The sequence below is a fragment of the Microtus oregoni genome, unplaced genomic scaffold (assembly GCF_018167655.1).
Source record: "Microtus oregoni isolate MIOR12 unplaced genomic scaffold, Mior012 000045F_ref0000178, whole genome shotgun sequence".
Lineage (NCBI taxonomy): Eukaryota > Metazoa > Chordata > Mammalia > Rodentia > Cricetidae > Microtus > Microtus oregoni.
Genome location: NW_024543219.1, coordinates 3,608,796 through 3,629,849, shown reverse-complemented (window position 1 = coordinate 3,629,849; position 21,054 = coordinate 3,608,796). Strand labels below are relative to the sequence as shown.

At 51.5% G+C, this 21,054-nt stretch overlaps 1 protein-coding gene across 1 annotated transcript; it reads left to right on the top strand.

Moving 5' to 3' along the window:
- Positions 1–464: 464 nt before the first annotated feature.
- On the top strand, positions 465–16,395 carry Il17d (interleukin 17D). Its single transcript, XM_041634223.1, has 3 exons — positions 465–697; positions 1,079–1,374; positions 14,769–16,395. The coding sequence occupies exons 1-3, from the start codon at positions 683–685 to the stop codon at positions 15,085–15,087; spliced, it is 630 nt and encodes a 209-aa protein (XP_041490157.1). The 5' UTR covers positions 465–682; the 3' UTR covers positions 15,088–16,395.
- Positions 16,396–21,054: the final 4,659 nt, after the last annotated feature.

Below are 21,054 nucleotides of genomic sequence, written 5' to 3'. Positions count from 1 at the left end.
AGGAGGTGAGCAAGCTCTCTTGAGATCATGAGATACAATATGGTCCTTCATTTGGGCTGATTTCCCTTAGTTAATTCACAGAACTTTAGGCTCATTTTACATGTCTGCTCACACAATATCATGGTTGAGTTCTCCAACACTGTAAAACTAGACCATGAGATGCCCACTTACAGCCGTGTGTCAGGTGGGGGAGGGTATTTATTACTCTGCCTTTAGCTGAATAAGAGGCACGGAGTCATTTTATGAGTATTAAGGGGGAAACAGTTTCCTCTCGCCTCACAGAACATTAGCTTTATTTTTTAATCTCTAATATAATTCTTCGAACTATGAAATCGCAGAAGTCGAGGTCCCAAGGAGGAGAGTCCTAGGTTTGAGTTCATTCATTTCCAAGTGACCTGTCCAGTTCCTGGACCGCTTTTAATGCCTAGAGAAATCCGTTTCCTCTGAGCCAAAGTCGGCCTCCCGACTGCATCCCCGCCGCGCCCCACTGGTCCGTGCCGAGACGTCGAGGCCAGTCACCACCTCCTCCTCCTCCAGCCAGGCGGACCGCGCCAGTCCACTTCGGTGGGGGCGACACCCAACCCGCAGGCCACACGCCCCGCGTGTGCGGCGCCTTTATTTACTTCGCTCAAGAGCCATCAGCCCCCCTCCTAACAAGTCTGGAAAGCATTTCGGCGACGCGATGCTGGGGACACTGGTGAGCGCCCTCGGGGGGACCGGCGACGGCATGGCTGAGGCCGGCCGGGCTGGGGCTGAGGGTCGGGGGGCGACGGCCGGGAGCGGCGTCTCACGGGCACTCGCAGCCCGCCGCGCAGCAGCCCGGCAGGCACACGCACACGTGCACGCGCGCCCCCCAGCCGCCCCCCGCGCGGGCTCCGGCTCTGGGTGGCGGCGGCGGCGGGGGTCGGGGGCGCGCGGGCCGGCGGCGGGCCGGGCCCCGGGGGCCGCGAGGGCGGCGGGCGGGCGGGGACGGCGCTCGGGGGCCGGCCCGCGCGGCGCCCATGCTCGGGTAGGGCCTCACGGTGTGCGGAGCGGCGGGCGGCTCCCGCGACGCTGAGCGCGGCCTGTCCCGCCGCAGGTCTGGATGCTCGCGGTCGGCTTCCTGCTGGCCCTGGCGCCGGGCCGCGCGGCGGGCGCGCTGAGGACCGGGAGGCGCCCGGTGCGGCCGCGGGACTGCGCGGACCGGCCGGAGGAGCTCCTGGAGCAGCTGTACGGACGGCTGGCGGCCGGTGTGCTCAGCGCCTTCCACCACACGCTGCAGCTCGGGCCGCGCGAGCAAGCGCGCAACGCCAGCTGCCCCGCCGGGGGCAGGCCCGCCGACCGCCGCTTCCGGCCGCCCACCAACCTGCGCAGCGTCTCGCCCTGGGCGTACAGGTGAGCGGGCCTGAGGGGCGGGGCGGGGCCTGCAGGACAGGTGGGTGGGGCAGGGTGGGGTCGCTGGGGCTGGGCCTAGAGGGCGGGGCGGGCGGGCCGGGTGGAGCCTGAGGGATAGGCGGGCGGGGATCGAGGGCCGGGTCCTGATGGGGATCGGGTGGAGCTAGCGGGATGGGGCAGGGCCAACTGGAGGCTGAGGGGCGGGGTCTGAGGAGCAGGTGGGCGTGGGGGATGGAGCAGGGCCAACTGGAGGCTGAGGGGCGGGGTCTGAGGAGCAGGTGGGCGTGGCGGAGCTGATGGGTGGGGCAGGGTGGAACTCTCAGGGTGTGGCTGGTGTCCACTGGTCGGTGAGCTCCGGGAGGAGCCCGGAGAGGCAGATGGGATAACTAAATTGGGAGCGATTGGTCTCTACAGAGGTCTGTCACGTTCTTCAAAGAAACAATGTGTCCTCTTGCCAGCTCTTCCTGCATTTGTTATGCAATAAATACTAATCAACTGCCTATTCTTTACCTGATACATCGTGAGCGACCCTTTATTAATTCTGTAAGGGGCTTTGCACAGGAGGCCTGTGGGAGTGATTTGGAGGTGACTGGGAACTGAGACCTAGGAGGGTGTCTGGGGAACTGAACATGGGGTGACAAGAGAAGCTTGAAATTGAGGGAGGGAAGGAGGGAGAGAACATCTTTTTGGGAATGAAAGTGACATTCAAGATGCGTGGAGGATAGGCCAGATTCTGAGGATGGCCTAATCCAGGGGTTGTGTCAAAAGAAGAGCATGCCAAAGGGAAGTGTGGGCTGTGTAAGTGTGGCCACAAGGGCCTGTGCAGACAATGGTAACTTTTCCTTGAACTCATGTCAGAAGGCAGAGGAGGGAGCCCTCACACTGCCCTGAAGATGAGAAAGATCTGCACGATAAATGGGGGTGGAGATGGGAATGGGGGTGGGCTCCAGGGGAGGACAGTGTGGCCAGGAGAGAGGAAGGATGGGGCGCCTACAGAAGGCTACCAGCAAGGCTTTGCTGTTTGTTTGCCTTGTTGTACTGGAGATGGAGAACTATCCCACCGCTGAGTAGCGTGTTTTTGCTTTGTTTTGGGACAGGGTTTCTCTGTGTAGCCCTGGCTGTCTTGAAACTCTCTCCGTAGACCAGGCTAGTCTCAAACTCGCGGAGATCCTCCTGAGTGCTGGAATTACATGTCTCTTGATTACCAAGAGCATATGGTCACCACTCTTGTGTTCCAGAGAGGATGTTATTAGTCAGTTTGCCGTTACTGTAACATATACCTGGGCCGACAAGTGGCTCGGCAAATAAAGGTACTTGCTGGCAAGGCTCAGGACCCGAATTTGATCCCTAGGACCCACACAGTAGGAAGAGGGAATAGATTCCAGCACGTGTCCTCTGACCTCCATAAATAAGGTTACCACCTCAAACACAGAATAAGTAAATAAAAACAAACACCTGAGGTAATGAACTCAAAAGAAAAAAGGGTTGGCTTGGGTTTAGAGCTCTTGGTCCATGATCAGGCAGGCCTATTGCTTTTAGGCTCTAGTGGGGTTCCAGATGGCCGTGGGTTTCCACATGGCAGAGGAAAACCTCACGACGAGGAAGCAAAAGAGAGCAATGGGAAGGGGCCTCCACCCGGGCCCCACCTGCCAAGCCTCCACAACCATCCAATTGCAGCCCCCTGAGGAACAAGCCTTGGCCACCTTGAGGCACAAACTGTGGCAGGTTCCAGTGGGAGGTGTGGCTTGCTGCAGAGCTTCCACAAGTGACAGTGACAAAGAGAGAGAGTAGAGGCAGTGCGACAAGGGTGTGACCTATGTCCTGGGTCATCTGGGACTGATTTTGTCAGTTCCCTTGAACTACACTCCCCCACCCATTGCCTTACACTCCACCCCACCCCCATTGCCCTCAGGCTGTCCTAGGAAGCTGAAGTTTACATCCTCCCTTGGATGGCTGCTCTTCAGGCTAAGATGAGCTGTGGTCCATCCCTTCTCACTGTTCCACCCACGTGGAAGTGGGCTCATATGGGGGCACCCATCCTAGCTCTTCAGGGAAGCAGTGCTGGAGTTGAGGCTTGCCTAAAGGCCACTCTGAGCTTAAATACACACAGGAAACACCCAGCAAGTCTCAAGTCCTCTGTAGGCATGTCTCCTATGGCTCTGGCCAAGGCTGTAGAGCATAGCCTGTGATAAGTGTTTGAAGAGGAAGTGTGGCGTTAAGCCTGGTGCGTATTGAATCTTACTGCCTTCGAGAGGACCAGTTGGGGGTTCTTCACTCCAGCACCTACAGAAAGTTAGGGCAAGCTGTTCCTGCTGTAGGCCCACCCTTGTGTCTTCCATGGCCACATCGGAAAGCAGGGAGGGAAGTGGTTGGTGAGCCCCCGTACCTGGGGTAACTGGATCTGGTGGGGCTGCTCCCATCTGCCACTGGCCAGGACAGATAGCTTCAGGCCCCTTGTTCATCCTCTCCCACAGTATTTAGCAGCATTGGTGAGCTGACCTTGTGGTCATCCCCATCCTTCAGGTCGCTTACCCTGATTGGAAGGAAGATAGGCTTTAGGGGACCATGCTGGGCCCTTGCTGCAGGTGGTGACAGTTGAAGCTGGCCCTGTTGCCTTGCCTCTCTGTGTGCTCCCCACATTGTCCCTCACCTCCTGAGTTGAGGAGGAGGATAGAAAAAGTGCAACCTAGAAAGTACAGAGCCTCATCTGTGAGAGGGCCGAGGAAGGGACTTCTGAGAACACTGGTGTCCTGAATGGACACACTCCCTCCAATTTCCACCAGCTCAGCTGCCGGAGTGGCACCAGCTACAGAGGTAGCACACTCAACCTTCCTCAGATCTGCAGATTCTGCATTCACAGAGCCAACAAGTCTCAGATCAAGAATACCAGAGAACTAGCCTCTGTGCCGAATACGCAGTCTTTCTTATTGTTACTCCCTAAGCAACACGGTGCGGCAGTGTACAGAGCATGGCTGTGTTAGGTGTGTAGCGATGGCTGAAGCCTACAGGAGGGTATACGTAGGTGCTGTACAAATTTAACACCATTGTATATATGGGACCTGAGTGTCTGGGAGCTTGCTTTTCTCCTGGATTCCCAGAGCTGTTCCCTATGGTGATGGAGGACTGAAATGACCACGTTCTTATAGGCAAAGCAGAGTGCTAAGGAAGATGGGCAGAGTTAGAAAAACCACAGCACAGGAGAGACCACTGTAGGTGGAATCCGGGGTTTAAACAGGCACTGAACTATCAGCAGGCTTACTGTGTTTGGGGAATGGCGATCCTGGTTTCAGGACAGCTGGGTCTCCAGCTGGAAGAAAATATGGTTAGATCTCACTCCTCTGTGACAACAAATTCCAGATGATTCAAAGATTTAAGTGTAAAAAAATAAGGCCACAAAGAGGAAGAAAAACACGAGCAATTTTATTTATAATCTTGATGTGGAGGAGGCTTGTTTAGCAGCTCACAGCCCCAGACATCATAAAAGATAAGATTAAGAAAAGCAGTTATATAATTACATGCTGTGTCGTCTTGGCAAAACAGACTAGAGTACAGGGCAAGCCAGGGGAGAAATGTTTGCTACTGAGTCACAAAGGCCTTCTCCCCCAAAGAGTTAGAACTATAAACCGATAAAGCCAGTGACCTCAAGGGAAGATGGGCCAAGGTCAGGCACTCAGTGGAAGGGAAACCACGCGACCTAGCTCTCTGCAAGTGAAGAGCTGAATATTGCAATGTAGGGAGCAAAACACACGTAGAAACCAAAGTGAGAAACTTGGTTTTTTGCAGCCATCATCAGGCTGCTCTGATGAAGGTGGAGGAAGAAGGAAGCCCGGGTGCAGTGGAGGCGTGTGAATTGGGATGACTTGGGAAGGAAGAAATGGGGATTGTAATTATCCAGAAGTATGTCTTGAGACGGGGACTTGTCGTTACCCAGGCTGGCGTCAAGCGCTGGGCTCAGCTGATCTCCTGCTCCACCGCGTCAGTGGTTGCACACCTGTGCCTGGCTCCGTATCACACTTTAGATACACCTGACCCGTGATCAGACTTCTCAGCGTCTTTCCTGCAGACCCGTGTGTCCACGTACCAAATGACGGCTGAATAGGATATTAGTCGTTGCTGAGCAACCAGGGTTGGAAAGTATCGCTGTGTCCACCAATAGACTGTGAGTTGCATAAAACAGAGCTCTGAAGAGGGAGGCAGCATTTACATCACAGAAGCAGATCGGTCGGCATTCTTCAGGGGAAAAGGTGCAACTAGCATGCAGTCGCTTTAGTGCCAGAAGAGAAGTTGACAGCATACATACATAATGATACTTTTCTTTCGTTCTTTCTTTGAGTCAGGCTCTCAGTATGACGCTCCAGCTAGCCTGGAACTCAGAGTGCTGGAACCAAACCTTAACATGACCACACCCAGCTACACTTTTTATTTATAAGATATGGGTCTGATTATTTTGTTCAGGCTGGTCTCAAACTCCTGAGCTCAAATGATCCTCCTGCCTCAGCTTTCCGAGTATCTGGGCTGACAGACCTGTGCTAGTGTGCCTACTGGAGACGTTTTCTTTGTTAAGTGCGGAGAAGGGTTGGCTTCCAACCTCAAGGAAAAGGCAGACATTGCAGAAATACAGCTTCGGCTTCTGAGACACACAGAGCCTTGTGAGGGGCTCGTTTGCTGGTCAAGGCTGGGGGCTCATGGAAGGGGTGCTGTGGACATCGAGGTGGGCTTTTCAGAGCTCTGTCACTCCATGGCTGGGCTGAGCTCTGAAGACATCACAGCTTGGACATTAAGAGACTGTTGCCTGGTAACAAACCCAAAACAGTAGACCTGGGATACCGGACACCACTGACTTCATCCATCCGGCAGGGCCCAGTGCGTTATTGGGAAAGCATCATTCATCTCCCAAAGCATAAAAATATTTTCTCTTTCACCTTGTAGCAATTATGTGTGTGTTTCTCCTTTGCTTAAAAAACAAAAGTGCCAAAAATAAATCAACCTGATTGCTCAGGGAGATTTTTAAACAGCAGATTAATATATTCAGAGCTCTATTGCTGGGACGCTGGAGTTTATTAAAGTTTAAAGACACACCAGCTTGTGTGATGGCACTGCAAAGATAAACACCTGCCAGTACTCTAAGCAATTTTAGCTTGTTTATTCTAGTAATAGGCTTAAAATTTTATTTTCTCTAGGATATGAATAATGCAAAATCGTTTATTTTTAGGCTTTATTTGTTTTTTTAAATATAACTTTTCCCCAGCCCCAAGACTGTAAGAGTCTACACCTAAATTTATTTTACAACCAACAATTTTGTTGGCTCTTGGTGACCAACAGCAAGTAGATTTGCCGCAGGCCTGTGGGCGGATGCCGGGTGACCCTTTAAGTTCTTTCTAATGTTCTGCGTTCTGTGCACTCTTCTGGCAACCCCCTGAGGTGAGGCCATCTGTCCCTGATTTTTCCTCTTTTCAAGGTAACTTCAGGTTCAAAGTTCTGCCTTCCAGAGCTCTCCACAAGAAGAAGTCCCACTTCCTGTAGCCAGCACTTGTGATGTGAGCCGTGTCTCCATAGCCCACCCTATCCTGGGCACCCTGGCTGCCCCACACCAGACACTGGAGTGGCCTTGCCACCTCTTCAAACATCCTGGTGGAAGAGGCCTGAGAGCAAAGGCTGGGGAGGACACACAGAGCCAGGCAGTGGTGGCACACGCCTTCAATCCTAGCGCTCTGGAGGCAGAGGCAGGTGGATCTCTGAGTTCAAGGCCAACCTGGTCTGCAGGTCAAGTTCCAGGACAGTCAGGGCTATACAGAGAAATCCTATCTAAGAAAAACAAAAAACAAAACAAAAACCAGACACACAGGTCACCAGATGTCTGAAGGTGTAACTTTAGCAAGGGAGTAAGGGGTGACCTCAGCATCTGCCCACAGGTGCGGGGCACCTCAGTGCCTGAGAACCTTCCGCTCTCAGAGTGTACCAGTGCGGCGCATGTGGTCTCCAGTTACTCTGTTAGCGAGGAGGCAGGGTCACCCCTGCCCAGTGATGACCTGAGCACTCCGAGTGGTACTGGGCTCTGACCAACTGTGGCCTGCTCTCCGTGTGTGAGGAGAAAAAGCCAGACTGCTAGACAGGATGGCTCATCTAAGCAACGCTTTGCCCTGTGAGATATCCGTTAGTTACGCCATCTTCCCGCAATGGCACCTTCAGGTCTTACTCACCCACCAGATGTTAGCAGGGGCAAGGGCGCCACTGGCCTTGAGTGCAGCCATGCACACAGGTGTCATTCACATAAATTTCTGCCCAGCAAATCTTTTCAAAGAAAATTTAAAGCTCAGAGGCAGCAAGGTGGCGTGCACATACCTGCCATCCCAGCACTCAAGGGGCCGAGGCAGGAGGATTGTGTTTGAGAGACTCTTGGACTACATACCATTACCCTGCTTCAAACATCAAATAAATGAACATTAGGGAAAAGAACAGAAATCAAGAGCACCGTTGCTTCCACCGCCCTCACACTTGACTTCCTTTTCAGTAACTTCAATTTCCCAAAGTCAACTGAAAATACTAAGTAGAAAATTCCAGAAACCCATGAGTTTTAAAATGCCGACAATCTCAGTAGTGTCATGAAACCCTGTCCTTCCTGAGACATTTGCTCCACACTCTGCCCTGTCGACAGCCACTCGCTAGCCACCTTGGTTGTCATAGGGACATCCAGGTATTGCCATGCTGTGTGCAGGTGACCCCTGCCCGGTCTCCCTGTGATATGTCAGGATACTGTGCTCACTCCATCTCTGAGAAGGGAGAGTAGAGTGCAGTGGGATTATTACAGTATTGACTGCTCTGTTTGATCTCAGCTACCCTAGAGTGCCGGATTTAGAAGTTAAACTCTAACATGCTATCTGAAGTTTAGACATGGGGAGGCACATTCCTAGGAAGGTATGTACTGGCTAAGGCTTGAGGGAGAGTCTGCAGTTCACTGTTGGAGGGAACTACGCTCACATCAGTTAGCCTTTAAAGACATTCCTATTCGCCTTTTAAAGACACTCTCTCCTACCTTTTTACACTTTCCAGTTTGTGCCAAGGCTCCAGTGCAAAGAGATCTGCAGACTAGAGTCCCAAGCCATCTTCCCTTGCAGTTGTAACTCTGGCCAACAGGGGGCAGCACAAGGCAAGCATCCTGCCAGATGGTGGCCCAGGGACTCTCATCCCTTTGGAATTTGGGGTGGCAGTCCTTTCCTAAGTAAGTTTTTCCCTAGTGACCTCACTCTTTCCTACATCTCTGGTTCATACCTGTGGGTTACTAAAAAAGACCTTATGACAGCGTCGCAAACCTGTCTTCCAGGAAACCAGGATTCTGTTTTATCTCCTGTGCTGGGTGAGCCACGGCAGCACAGGCACTATGACCTCCTAGCCAGCTCATCAGGATAAAGTTCTGTTAAAAAAGAAAGGGGGTGACTTGGGGAAAAGGACAGATGCCCACACAGAAAGAATACTGTCGGTCTGTCGGTCTGGCTGGAGTCTCCACAATATTGTCACAATATTGTCCCTGTTGGTCGCTGTGGAAAAGGAGGATGATTTTTTGGTTTTCCCAAGCAGCTTAACTAAGAGATGTTGGCATCTTCCAAATTCATACACATCATGGGCAGTGACCTTGACTTTGTCCAAGTGCAGAGCCGACCTGCCCCAGCGGGCTTCTCAGAATCCAGCCAGCTCTGCTGCACCTGTCACCTGTCAGGGACAAAAATAAACGCATTGTCATGGAGCATTGTTCCCGGATTACCGTCGGCTTTGATGGCTGCTGGCTCCCCCCAGCCAGGGCTTTACTTCAGCATGCAGGGTGCCGCCAGGGAGGATGACAATATTTCACTCTCTGGACACCTCTTTCAACGCCCCTCACCTGAATAAAATGTGTGCGCCCATGCCAACAGGAGGATTTGGGCAAATGCGAGCTGTCCCACACAGGCCACGAAGTGACATTCCTTCTGCTATCTGTGGGAAGGTGAAAGAGAGGGGACTCATCTCCCCAAATTACTAAATTGTCGAGGAGAAAATACCAGGAACTCTTAGAGTTGAAGAGGGCAGGCTGGTTAGTGTATGTGAGCGGCCCCTCCATGGTGACAGCTGCCTCGCTGGGCCAGGTGGGCTCCTCCCTCACACATCCCCATTGTTCCAAGGTCAGGGACATCAAAGATGGCTCGGGACCCACATTCTGCAGCTTCCCCTGGAGAGCCAGCAGTCCTGTGGGCCCAGGGAGTTTTTCCTTTGAAGAGCTGCTTCCCAGCTGCTCCGACTGCCACATTTGCCATGACAGAGAATGAAAGCCTTCGAGAGATCTGGGCTGTCATTTTCATTCCATCTTCTTCTTGTGCAAGACCTCCAACCATGGCCTTCCAAATTCTTTCCTAATACTCTGTCCTCTGGCTTGGCCACTTGGTGAATAGGTTTTGTGGAGAATAAACGGATCCCCAGGTTGGAGCATCACTGTGTGCCCGGTGTGGGACTGGATGCTAAGTATCCACAGACCCCGCTGCAGTTTCCCACGTTGAGAGGGAAGGCACCATCATTGCAGCACCTCTATCTCCCCCCCCCGCTCCCCTCCCCCATGTGAGAGGGAAGGGGGGCAGGTGAGCCTGCCTGCTGCTAGTAGCCCCCCTGGAGCTGCCTCAGGCTCAGCCTCAGCTCTGCCAAGTTCAGATGGCCGCACCAGAGCAGGATGGACCTCTAACTGTCCTTGGCCAGGTGAAGCCCTTGGGGATCTACGTCCTGGTCAGGACGCTGCTGTCCCTGACAAATTTTTCCATGTCCTCTTTGATGAGAAAGGCGCCGTGTTTTCTACTAGGGCAAGAGGACGGTTTTTCAGTGCTTCTTGGCAGCAGACCCTGCAGCTCTTTGGCTCCCTGGGGCTTTAGCAAATGGAAGGAGGGTGGAGCTGATGGGCCTGCTGGCCACAGCTTCCCTGTAGCCTCTGGTATCCCCAGTTACCCCCTGCTTCCCCCACAGAGTCCACTGCTCCAGGCCTGGAGCCCCTGTCAGGAGTTCATATGCAGGGAGACTCCTATAGTGTGGAGAGTCCTGCCCACCCTACCTGCAGGGAGGGCTAGCTCAAAGGGAAAATGGGAGATGAGAAGGTTACAGATCCTCCCCCACAAACACCTTTTCTATCCCCCAGTGCTGGGAGTGGAGCCTAAAGCTTCTCTCAGATGAGGCCAATGCTGTACCGTGGAGAGACACCCAACCCTCAAACCCTCATTAATTTATTATTATTATTTTTTGTTTGTTTGCTAGAAGGCAGGGTCTTGTTACATAGCCCAGGCTGGCCTCAGACTTGTGGCAATCCTCCTGCCTCAGCCTTCCAAATGCTGGGATTACAAGTATGCATCATCGGGTCTGGCTTCATTACTTTTCTTAAATGTGGAGACCAAACAGCCTGAACAGGGAGGGCTGTCTGTGAGAATTATCTGGGAGGCTTTTTAAAAAATAGCAACATCATGGCCCCGTTCCAGAACAATAATTCTGAATCTCTAGGGGTGAGGGAAGAAAGAGCTTTGCTATTTTTACAAAGCTCACTTGTGTGCCTCCAGTGAAGCACAATTAAGTCCCATGGCCATTCCATGGCAGTGCCAGCTCGGGTAATAACAACCTCCGTGTGAACTACCGTTAGCATGGAGGGCAGTCTGGGGATGGTTTGCTCAGACAGAAAAGGCACCATGAAAACGTGTCATCCAGTTGTTGCTGTCACCGTATCCATGGTAACAGTGGCTAGCTACCCAGTGCCAGATGTGGCCAGACACGGCTCGATGCAGCCATATTTCTGCAGACTCATCTTCAAGATGCCCAAGTTCAGTGAGCCCAGAGCAGCACACTCCGAGGGTGGGCAAGTGTATCAGGCTTCCTCAGACCACCAGCCCCCAAAGCACGACGGAGTCAGTATTGAATGTGAAAACTTGGCCTTACCTTCTGCTTGTCCCACTAGCTCTTACAACTTAATCTGTTTCTCTTCATCTACCTTTGCCTCTGGCCTTTTTTCCTTTCTTTTATTTTATGTCCTACTCCGTGGCTGGGTGGCTGGCAGCTGCCTGACTGCCAAGCCCGGGCATCTCACTCTCCCCCTGGTTCTTTCCTTCTTTCCTTTCCTGAGCCTAGATTCCTCCTGCTGCTTATTCTCTCTGTCTGCCAGCCCCGCCTACCCCTCTACTGCCCAGCTGTTGGCCCTTCAGCCTTTTGTCACACCAATCAGGTGCACTAGGCAGGCAAGGCAACACATCTTTATATCGTTGCACAAACGCAGCATAAACAAACGCAACACACCTTTACACAGTTAAAGTCCTATTCCACAGCATACAAGACTGGAAATTATAATTCTGTCCTTCTAAGATGTGTAAATTTTACTAGCACACTGATTATGCATGTTCGTGAGGCACCATGTAAGGTTTCAGTACATGACTACTTATATAATGAATAAGTCGTGATGATTGGCTCACCTCTCAGGAAACAGGGTCCCATACTTGGCATATGGGAACTTATAGTCCTCCTGCCTCAGCCTTCTGAGTGCTACATTGATGTGTGTGTCACGCACCACACTCTGCCAGAACCTTCCTTTTAAACAAGAGCCTTGCTTGGTTCTGATACAAGGACTCAGTAAGCTCCATGTTGGCCCTCTTGCCTGCACGGACAGGGCCTTCTCAGAGGAGTCTCGGCTTTTAGTGAAGGAAGCTGCTTATCCCTAGAGATCCCCAGGGATTGTCTACTGTCTTGATCTTCCCATTATCTCTTAATCACTTCCAGTCTGGTGGCAAGTCCACCCCCTCATTTTCCCTGGAATCTGTTCTGATGGTTCCTGGGCCTTTTCCTTCCCTGCGAGTCTTAGAATCAGTTTGCCAGGCTCTAAGCTGGGAAAGTCGGTTATAGACTAAAAGAATACGCTTGGTTGGAGGGAATTTTCCAAGACCTTTCCAAAACTCAAGCCTGGTCCGAAGGCCTCAGGAAGCCGGCGAAGTGACCTTCCTGTCCCCTTCAGCTGGCAGCCGACTTGCTCTGGGTCACTGGTCAGTGCCTAGACCGGACCAACGTTTTCTTTCCAGGACTCCTATCTGACCGTTCCCTGCCTTTTCTAGAAAGTCTGCTGGGCTGAACCTACTGGCTCTTAGTGTTGCTGACTCAGGCTGCTGAGGCCATCTTGTCCCCCACTGTCACGGGTGCTCTGGACTTCTGGTCAGGACCCCTTAGCCCGGTGTCTGGGCTTGGGATTTTTGGGTTCCCCCGGGGAGAATCAGTAACCCTTGGGTTCTGCTGCTTTGAAATGGAAATATGTTTTGGAAAGTGGCAAACTGTGATGGTGGCTGCCCAGCTACCCTTGGCCCTCGGATGGCTCATCAGGTGGCAGATTCCTACTGGGAACGTGTTCATGTTCATTGTTCTCGGAGCCCCGCTCCCGCCTCCGGAACCGCCGGGAATTGTTTCCTACGTGTCCAGGCCCCAGGGGAGCGCTCTTTTTCTGTCCCTGCTGTCACTCACATTCCTCCAGGGGCTCAGCTTCCACCACTTCTAATCATCCCTGGAGGACTTGTCCTTTGTTCTTGGATTAAGCCCGGGCAGCTGTCACTCACCCCAGCCAAACTTCACACGGAGCCAGGGCCGCTCCTGAGATTCTTCAGTGGGGAAAACTTGCTGTGTTCCAGGCAGGTACCGGGCCAAGTTTGCACAGAGCAGCGTTTTGCAGAGACAACGGGGAACTGGCCAGGGAGGCCAGGCAGGGTTTCTGCTGGGCTGCGTTTCCATGTTTGGAAGAGAAAGGGTTCTTACGGAGGCCTTGCTTTTGTTACAAGGAGCTGGTGATTCTTCAGATTAGACAGGAAGCTAGGCATCCACAAACGCAGGGGCTATTTGCCTTTCTGTGGTGCTGGTCACTCTGCGTGAGTGCCCTGCTGTGGATGGCACATCTGGTCTCCATGTTGAGCACCTTCCTGTGCAAGGGAACAATCCAGGTCTCAAAGACACATTTTGAAAATCCCTATTGCTCATTCCTCCATTCTATCCCAGGTGGCAGGTAGAGATGGGGGGTTTGGGGGTCTTGTCACCAGCCTTAGTCTGAAGGCTTCAAGGTGAAGTGGAAAGGTTTGGTCTGGGACCAACTGGAGTGCTGGGATGGGTATTTTTAGTTGGATGAGGCTTTAGCCACCAGGCGCCCAAGCAGTAACAGTTTGACCTACAAAACTAACAAGAGTGGCACCTGAGAGACGGCCGCTCCTGAAGGACACCCAGGATGCTGGGCAGTGCTGGAACAGGTGGATGATGGTCTCAGGTCAAACAGCTGTGCCAAAGAGAAGCCCCTCATCTCTATAAGTCTTTCGGGAATTCTCTTGGGTTCTCCAGGAGTCTCCTTGGATCCTGGGCGAACCGGCTTCTTTCCCCATCCAAGAGCTGTGGGATTAAATGTCTTGTCCTCTGCTCTGGCTCCAGGGCCGTTATACACCCTGTGTCTCCCACCAGATCCTTAGCCTGCCACCACACACGTGAGCCCACATGTCACACACTCAACACACGCAAACATATATTCTCAGTCTCACACGCTCACACATTCAAACATAATTACCAGCAGGGATTAGCTTTATTAGGAGAAAGGGTCCTGGACCATTATCATATCTTGAGATGAGAAATCATTTGGAAGGAAATTATGCTAAAACCGTTGTTAACAGGGCCTTCAAGACAAAGAGATGCTTCCCTTCAAAACCTGGACGAGCATCATTAAAAGGAGTAGCTTAAAGTAGGAGTAAAAGAGAAAGCTGTCGTGGATAGGAAAGCATGTCTGTGTACCACACATGCTCACACTTGAATCTCCACACACAGGTCCTCTGGAACAAATCCACAAACAAAAGTAAAAAACACCAAATATATATATTTGGTGGCCTCACAAGAGCGTTTCCTGTGTCTCATGGTGTGCACCACCACCCAGCTGCACGTGTGTGCTGCACTTTTACCTGCATGTGTGTCTGTGTGAGGCTGTCAGGGTGTCCAGTTCACTGGAACTGGAGTTACAGACAGTGTGAGTCACCATGTGGGTGCTGGGAATTGAACCCAGGTCCTTTGGAAGGGCAGTCAGTGCTCTTGACCGCTGAGCCATCCCTCCAGCTCTGACACAGGGCAGTTTTATAGGCATCAAGGATGCTTCGAGCGTCTCGAATATGACAGAGGTCAAGTGCCATGATAGAGCCACCTTTTCCAGGTCGGGGCTCACGGCATAGTGGTGTAACTGTCTGTTCCAGGTAGGCCTTCCCAGTATGCCAACTGCTGGATGCCTTGTGGGTCCCAGCCTTGCTCAAGTCTTCGTGAGTCCTGGCTTGCTATGTAGCCCAAGCTGGCCTTGAGCTTGCGGTGGTGCCTCTGCTGCAGCCCTCACTCTTTCGCTCTATCGGCAGGATTTCCTACGACCCTGCTCGCTTCCCGAGGTACCTGCCTGAAGCCTACTGCCTCTGCCGAGGCTGCCTGACCGGGCTCTTTGGTGAGGAGGACTTCCGCTACCGCAGCGCACCTGTCTACTCCCCGGCCGTAGTGTTGCGCCGCACCGCCGCCTGTGCGGGAGGCCGCTCAGTGTACGCCGAACACTACGTCACCATCCCGGTGGGCTGCACCTGCGTGCCCGAGCCGGACAAAGCCTCGGACAGCGCCAACTCCAGCATGGACAAGCCAGGAGCCAAGCTGCTCCTCGGGCCCAACGACAGGCCAGCTGGGCGCTGATGCCGGGGACTGCCCGCCACCACCCAGCTTCCTGCATCTGTCCTCCACATCGTTCCCCACCCGTGCCGCTGCCCACTTTTTCCCAAGGCACAGCTACACGAGCTTTAAATATATTTGTATTTTTCAAAGTAGACACTACATACCTACGGCTATTTTGAATAGAGGCAGAAACTATTTTCATATTAGTAATTTAGAGCAAGCCTGTTATTTTTAAAACTTCCTTGACATACAAGGAAATCATAAGCATCCAGTTTTCTCCAGTATGGTTCTTGAGCGCATAATTGTGTGCTCACATAACCTTGTTTTAGCTGACCCTGTGCCCTGTCTCTGAGTTCAGCCTGTAGCCAGGGTTCGCCCAGGTGAAGTGGATGCTCCCCATCTGCACCAGAAGACCTCAGGTCCACAGGGGGGGGGGGGGGATTTGAGGGGCCTCCTGGTTCCTGAAACCGAACTCTCCTCTGTTCCTGAGCATATGGATGGTCTCAACTTTCTAGCAATTTAATTCTTTGGTGTGATTCTTCCACTTTTGAAAACCGATGGTCTCGATTCATGGCAGGAGGTGGAACGTGACATCTTAGCCGGTTCTCAGGGAGCTCCAAGCACACAAGGGCTCAGTTTTATGGGCTTTTGGATCAAGCCAAGCCTAAGGAGGAAAAGGGAGGGCCTAGTCTCCAAAGTACTCCAGGCTTTTAAACTGTGAGCTAACTCCTTACTCTCATTTAAGGGGAAAGTCTGCCCCTGAGCACGTTTGTAAAAGTTCAAAAAAATTCACTAAAACAGTGGAAGCTGAAGCATGTGTTGGCTGTGTGCGGTTCATTTCTTCCCAGATTTTGCTTTGGTGAACTTGTTCGGAGTGTTGGGAGGAGCCCAGGCCCTGGGACATTCTAAGTAGGATCTCTACCAGTGACCACACCATCTCCTGACTCACTTCCTGGAAAACATAGGCGTCAGGAGGTCCTTAGGCCACTGGGTACGTGCACAGTGGGACCCATTTCACACACTTACCCTGCACCCATTTGCCTGTCGAATGCTCCTCGGTGCCACCCTCTGGCAAACTTACCAAGGACCCAAAACAATGAGTCCCTAGGACCTTCTGAAGTTGGAACCTTCAGAACCACGAGTCCAAGGGCACCTCTTCCCTAATAATTCTCTCAGGTACTGTGCTCTAGCAGTAGGAAGCTGACGTGGTATCTCTTAGTATGTGCTCAGTTCCTATCACCACGCAACAGCTGAAGACAAGACACAGTCTCTTTCTCAGACTAAGACAAAAGCTGCCTGAGGAGGATGGCGCTGCCGTGTGCCAGCTCCTTTTGGGCTGTTTCCCCATCTGGGAAATGCTGCAGCGCCATGTTAGCCATAGTTCTGTGCTGTGTTAAAATGTCTCAGCAAAACCGGCTTGAAGCAGAAAGCTTATTTTTGCTCAGGGCATCAGCACCAAAGAGGCAGAGGCAGGCGGATCTCTGTGAGTTCAAGGCCAGCCTGGTTTACAAAATGAGTTCCAGGACAGCCAGGGCTTCGCAAAGAAACCCTGACTTGAAAAACCAAAAACAACAATAACAACAAGAAATATATGTAGAGGGAGCTGGAGAGATGGCTCAGAGGTTAAGAGCATTGTCTGCTCTTCCGAAGGTCCTGAGTTCAATTCCCAGCAACCACATGGTGGCTCACAACCATCTGTAATGTGGTCTGGTGCCCTCTTCTGGCCTGCAGGCATACACACAGACAGAATATTGTATACATAATAAATAAATAAATGTTTGTTTGTTTGTTTTTTTTAAAGAAATCTATGTAGAGTTAGTGTTAGCCAAGGTTGGGGGTTGCTGGAATACAATCTCCTGACTACCGAGGCCAGCAGAGGAGGGGCACGAGAACAATCCAGTTCAACATGACTATCCGGTGCTGGTTCAAACTTCTGGAGTCTGATCCTACGTAGTTTATTTTAGGCATCATAATTAAGCATAGAACAATTTGGTGGAAAGTTTCCTAGTGATAATTAACTTGGTCCCGTGTGCAACAAAGCACCAAATAAAGATCCGCCATGACTACATTGAAACTCTTTGTAAAGTACACATGACGGGGTCTGTAGACTGACTGTGTACAACACTTTCCATAAAGATGGGGTCTGTAGGCTGACTGTGTGTGACACTTTCCATAAAGACGGGGTCTGTAGACTGACTGTGTGTGACACTTTCCATAAAGACGGGGGTCTGTAGACTGACTGTGTGTGACACTTTCCATAAAGACGGGGTCTGTAGGCTGACTGTGTGCGACACTTTCTATAAAGACGGGGTCTGTAGGCTGACTGTGTGCGACACTTTCCATAAAGACAGGGTCTGTAGGCTGACTGTGTGCAACACTTTCCATAAAGACGGGGTCTGTACACTCTCTGGGAAAAACAAGCTCACATTAAGGATCTGGGGGAGGATCCCATGTGGTCTCAGCCACACAGAAAGCCAGAGGTCAACAGGCTATTAACCACATTTGCTCCCAGGTGTTTGAAGGAACAATCCTGTGTGTTTAATATTCCAGGTTTCCAGAGTTTATCTGTGAGCACAAGGCCTTCTGCGCCTTCTGTGCCTTCTGCGCGCCTGATAATTTGTTTTTGTGGGTTTTTCTTTGTTGTTTGTTTGTTTGTTTTATTGTGACAGGGTTTCCTGTAGCCCAGGCTGGCCTAGATTTACTCAGCTGAAGATGACCTTGAACTCCTGCTCTTTCTGCCACTCAAAAGCTGGGATTACAGACCTCTGCCACCACACCCAAATCTTTGTTCACCTCCAGCCCCCTTTGGTTTTTTTTTTGAGACACCATCTCTCTCTAGCCCTAGCTAACCTGGAAATCACAGTGTAACCCAGGCTACCTCAAACTTCCCATGGCCCCTCCAACTGCTGAGATTACAGATGTGAGCCCCAACACATGGCAGATCAGTGTATTTTTACTGTACACTTGTTTTGTAAAACTGTAATCATTTGGAACAGCAATCAGAAACCATTCTGATGAGGTGTATGGTGCATGCCTGTAACACCAGCTCTGGGGAGCCTTAGGAGTGTCAAGTATTTCAGGCCCATCTGGGCCACCTGTGGCTATTCTTGGTGGTCACCTTGACTATATCTGGAATTAACTGAACACCCAAGAAGCTAGTCAGGCCTGTGAATTTTTAGTCAGTTGGATCATTTGAGGTATAAGACCCAGATCTTTTGTGGTTGGACAACCCCCCTAACTCTGGGCTACACCTTCTGCTAGCAGCCTATATAAAGGTCACGAGAGACAAGCTTTAGTTTTTTGCCTGCTTGCCCTCAATCTCACTGGTCAGTTCGTCTACCCTAAAGCAGAAGCATCCCTTCACTAGTCGTAGAGCCTGCTTCTTCAGGATTCACGTGGATGCCCAAGCGCAGCTGAGACATCCAGCCTCGAGGACTGAAGAGTGAGTGCATTCTTGGACTCTCTGCCAGGAGACAGTTCTGTTCCCAGAGAGCCTGGCTTATCAGATACACCAGGTGACACATTGTCTCCAAACAACAGTGCTCCAAACCAAACAACTTCGGGCTAGTACCAGCAATTGCACGTTCAGGGGTCAATAACACAAACTTTTAGTTTATTTTCTCATCAATGCGAAGGTAAAAACATAACACAATATTTTTTTCTTAAGATTTATTTAATATGTATCCAGTGTTCTACATGCATGTATGCCTGTATGCCAGAAGAGGGCACCAGATTTCATTATAGATGGTTGTGAGCCACCGTGTGGTTGCTGGGAATTGAACTCAGGGCCTCTGGAAGGAAGAGCAGCCAGAACCTCTGAACCATCTCTCCAGCCCCAATATGATGCTTCTTAGTAACTGGATCAAGCTCTGACTTTAGAAGTGAAGGGGACAGACAAGGGGACAGACTTGTTCCTAAGTCCCCATGTGTTTCAGTTGCTCTTGCAATGGGCTCCCCATCACTTCAGACATCCAGTCGGCATCCCACAAGGAACATTTAGATTCTTCCTCCTTGGGGATGGTTCTTTACAACCTCTGACGTCCTTTGAAGGGTGCGTTCCTTGTCTCATCCGCAGGACACTTAGAGTGGCTCATATTCAGAGGGTACAGTCCCTCACAGTCAGTAGAGCTCTCAGGCAGCAGGTCACATCTCCTGACAGGACACTTTCGCAGCTCACACCTGGTGACTCACTGATGCTAGCTAGGATGCAGGATCCACAACCTCCCAAAGCAGCGCCACCAGCTGGGGACCGAGTGTTCAAACACACGAGCCTGTGGGGGACACTTTCCGTTCAAGCCGCATATACAGTGTGAGCGGCTTGCTGCTCTGAGCATCTGTGCTGCTTGGTCTGTTTGTTGTTGTGATGTGGGCAGAGGGAGAGGACAGAGATGCCTCCTGGGCCAGCCTGCTCAAATTTAACCCAAGCACCTCTACTTGGTTAGACAGGAATGCACCCAACGAGTGTTCCAAGAGCCGAGAAACAGCTGCAGGCCTTTATGAGGTTCAGAAATGGGTCACGTGTGAACACAGAGTTATCACCACTGAGGCAACAGCAAGAGTCCCAAAGCCATCAAGTAGGTTGGCTGCTTCTTAAAGGAGCCTGTTACAGGGCTGGGGACAGCTCAGCTGGTACAGCACTTGCCTTGCATGCAGGGGGCCCTGGCTTCAATCTCCAAAATGGGGGAAAAGCCCAAACCTTTGACATGGTTCCGTAGGCCTAATGGTTCTGACGAGCTAAGTTGTGTCCCGTCTCTTTCCCAGAGTAGTTGCAGCCTACAGGACAGCTTCTTTCTGATTTCCACAGTTCCTAAGCTGACCGTTTCATTTCTACACATACTTTGTCAATGTCTGTTTCTGGCCTAAGGAATTTGTGGCAGATTGATCCACACGGAAACAATAAGGTAGGGGCTGTTGTTGAAAAAGTGCCATGTGTGCCGGGTGTCTCACAGAAGCACTTAGAACAAGGCCGTCCCGTCGGGGAGTGTGACGGCCAAGGTCTAAGGAAGAAGAAGGAGTTCTCTCCTGGTCTCCAAGCATGGACTCTTGTCCCTGGCCCTGACTCTGGATTGGCCAGGACAGGCTGGATTTTGCCTGTAGTAACAAGTTCATCTTCACTGGTACTATCTTAGGGTCACTATTGCTGGGATGAAACATCATGACCAAAGCAACTTGGTGAGAAAGGGTTTATTTGGCTTATATTGCCTGTTGCTCTTTATCATTGAAGGAAGTCAGGACAGGATCCCAAAAAGGGCGGGAACCTGGAGGAAGGAGTTAATGCAGAGGCCATGGAGGGGTGCTGCTTACTGGCTTGCTCCCCACGGCTTGATCAGCCTGCTTTCTTTTTTCTTTTTTCTTTTTTTGGTTTTTCGAGACAGGGTTTCTCTGTGGTTTTGGAGCCTGTCCTGGAACTAGCTCTTGTAGACCAGGCTGGGCTCGAACTCACAGAGATCCGCCTGCCTCTGCCTCCCAAGTGCTGGGATTAAAGGCGTGCGCCACCACCGCCCGGCTCAGCCTGCTTTCTTATAGAACCCAGGACCACCAGCCTAGGGTGGCACCACCCGCAATGGGCTGGGCCCTCCCCTATTGATCACTAATTAAGAGAATGCCCTACAGATTTGCCTACAGCCTGATCTTATGGAGGCATTTTCTCAATCGAGGCTCCTGCTTCTGATGACTATACCTTGTCTCAAATTGGCATAAAACTAGCCAGCCCAGATGTTCAACCACCGGGATCATTTCTCCCCCGCTACAGGTGCTGTCCAAGTCAAGGGCTAGCGACTTCCACTGGAGAATTCCTGTGTGGTGGTAGGGGATGGAACAAGTGACTTGGGTTGGCCAGCTGACAGTCTTTTGGTCAAAGCCAGTCATCGTTTCCCAGACAGACAGGTGGATTTTTTTTTTTTAAATTTTGACATGATTGCAGGTCTCAAAAGTTACCAAGCCACTGGAGGAACCTTATGCACTTACTCTCGTTTCCTGTGAGGGCTG